The sequence below is a fragment of the Capsicum annuum genome, chromosome 4 (assembly GCF_002878395.1).
Source record: "Capsicum annuum cultivar UCD-10X-F1 chromosome 4, UCD10Xv1.1, whole genome shotgun sequence".
Classification (NCBI taxonomy): Eukaryota; Viridiplantae; Streptophyta; class Magnoliopsida; order Solanales; family Solanaceae; genus Capsicum; species Capsicum annuum.
This window is the reverse complement of record NC_061114.1, coordinates 67,741,141-67,743,721: the sequence shown is the minus strand read 5'-3', so window position 1 is coordinate 67,743,721 and position 2,581 is coordinate 67,741,141. Positions and strand designations below refer to the sequence as shown.

Here is a 2,581-nt window from a genome sequence, read left to right as displayed (position 1 = left end):
TGTAAATCTTCCAACCAGTCACCATGAGAGTAGAAATCAACTCATTATCTTTGTTGGTCACCATAATCATCCCACATTTCTTTGGGACACAGTGTACAGGGATGGCCCATTTTCTTTCGGATATAGAATAGGCTATCCCAGTATCAAGCCACTTTATTACTTCCTTTCTGACCACTTTTTTCATCACTGAATTCAGTCTGCACTGATATTGTACACTCGCTTTGTATCCCTCTTCCATATGTATTTTGTGCATATGGAAGGCTGGATTGCTTCCTGTGATGTTCGACATCTGCCATTCGATTGCCTTCATTCTTCTTTTCAAAACTACTACTGCTTCTCTCACCTGCACATTAGACAAACCTATAAACAAAATCACAGGCAAAGTATCATTATCACCAAGGAAAACATATTTTAAATTAGGATAAAAATCCTTGAGCTCTAGTTTAGGTGCTTCATCAATAGACGCCTTTGGAGATGGTCCAATCGGTCTATTCAATGATTTAAGCTCAGTGACTCTATTGTCAATCAATGCTAAATCCACAATTTGCACCATTTCAAGTGCCTCAATATCACCATAGAGATCACACCCTATTAAAACTCGCTCAAGTGGGTCATTAGATATTAAAAATTGACGTGCAGACTCAAGGTTGACTACTATAATAGTAGAAAATTCTGCATATATAGCAAGAAATGGAACAGGAGGATCAACATCAAAGTCAAGAACAACAAAATCCACTGGAAAAATAAGAGATCCCACTTGCACCAATACATCTTCAATGATCCCGTCAGGCCTAGAAAAAGACTTGTCAGCTAATTGTAAAATAATAGTCATGGGTTTGGGACTCCCAAGACCCATCTTTCTATACCAAGATGTGGGCATTAGATTGATGCTTGCCCCTAAATCACATAAACCTCTAGTGCTGATGGATTGACTTATGGTAATCTGCAAGGTAAATATTTCTAGATCTTTCAGCATTATGGGAAAATTATTTTGAATTTTGGAAGTGCACTCCCCAGTAAGTACAACTGCAGCATATTCAGTCAAGCGGTTTTTGTTTACAATAATGTCATTCACATACTTTGCATACTTTGGAACACTCTGTAAGATGTCAACAAGAGGGAGATTTACATGAACCTATTTCAAAATGTCTAAGATCTTCTTGTATCTAGTCTCCTCTTTATGTTTCTACAACCTTTGCAAGAAGGATGGAGGTGGTTTGACTTTTTTTGCTTTTTCTGCATTCACTTTCACTTTATCCTCCTTGCACTGTTTGTCATCTTTTTCTTTTTTAGCATCAGTGTCCTTTGATTTTACCTGTTTAGGTTACAACTCTTTCAACTCCAATACACTCCAAGTTGTGACTGCATTTACATGTTTTAGATTTAGCTCATTGTCACTTGGCAGACCTCCTTGAGGTCTAGTGTTCTGTGCTCCTATCAACTGACCTATCTGCATCTCTAAGTTCATAGTAATCAATTGTTGGCTCTTGAAATCTACTACCAACTGTGCTTGAGTAGACATAATATTTTTCAACACCTCTTCAATATTGCTAGTCTGAGCTGTGGTCTGATTCTGCTGAACCTGCAACTGCTGATTTTGTTATACTTGCCCCCTATACTGATTGTTATTTTGCACCTGATTTCCACCCTATGAGAAAGAAAAGGGGAAGAGATTTAGTCTGACATAATCAATAGATACCCTTATAAGAATTTAGGTATTGCTAATTTTTAGAAAGGTTTGTATGTGCTCCTATGGGTCTTCATGTGAAAATTCAGCAAATTACCTAGCTGAGCACAATAAGTACACCATATTTTTCTTTAAGTCAAACCGACCACCCGCCTCTGGCTTGCGGATGCTATTTGTAGCATGGTTGGTAAGTGGGATTGTCACTTCATGAACAAATCTTACCACTGCTTGAACAGGAATAGCTGGAATAACCGGTGCTGGAACATGTCTAGCATTTGGATCAACTAGATAATAAGATTAGGATCCTTTTGCTCCACCATTTGAACATTCTGAATTGGATAATGAGCTCTTCGCCTCCATTGAAATACCAGTTCTGGTTCCGAATAAGGCTTTACCATCTCTCTATCTCTCACCAGTCTTGTATTCAGCTAGTCCTGCAAAAGTCAGCCACTAAGATCAAGTCGTTAACACTTAAAACTTACTATAAAAAACCATATATTTAGAAAATCACTAATTAAAATAGTCCCCAACAACGACGTCAAAAACTTGTTGTGGTCTAACGCACATGCAAGTGCACGCGATCGTACAAGTAATATAGTGACTAGAATAGTCGGATATCATACCCACGAGGACTATGTAACTAGAAACTCAATCAACTTTAGTTTTTGTCAAGAATGTATCAAGTGTTCAAAGTATCAATATGATTGTTTTCAAGCAAAAATATAATTAATAACGAAATAACAAAATGTGACAATAGCAACGTAAGCAGGGTTGTAAACAATAATAGTAAGAAGTCCAGGGTTGAGACACTTTTAACAATCCTACAAATCTCTATTCTTATCGTAGTTTAGTTGATTATCGAGTTATTAATTCATAGGGGTTATAGTATGATCA

General features: G+C 37.1%; 1 protein-coding gene across 1 annotated transcript; it reads right to left on the bottom strand.

Annotated features, from left to right (window-relative positions):
* Window positions 1-143: 143 nt before the first annotated feature.
* Window positions 144-2,085, bottom strand: LOC124897952. Its single transcript, XM_047411573.1, has 4 exons — window positions 2,056-2,085; window positions 1,223-1,315; window positions 397-1,099; window positions 144-343 (listed from the first exon to the last, which is right to left on the bottom strand). Exons 1-4 carry the CDS (start codon window positions 2,083-2,085, stop codon window positions 144-146), a joined length of 1,026 nt encoding a protein of 341 aa, XP_047267529.1.
* Window positions 2,086-2,581: the final 496 nt, after the last annotated feature.

Excerpts from the sequence above, each read along its gene's own strand:
- LOC124897952 (XM_047411573.1), bottom strand. The coding sequence starts at position 2,085 with ATGGTAAAGCCTTATTCGGAACCAGAACTG. Across the intron at positions 1,100-1,222 it reads ATGCAGAAAAAGCAAAAAAA|AGTGTTCCAAAGTATGCAAA; the intron begins GTCAAACCACCT and ends GACATCTTACAG. Across the intron at positions 344-396 it reads TTTAAAATATGTTTTCCTTG|GTGAGAGAAGCAGTAGTAGT; the intron begins GTGATAATGATA and ends TCTAATGTGCAG.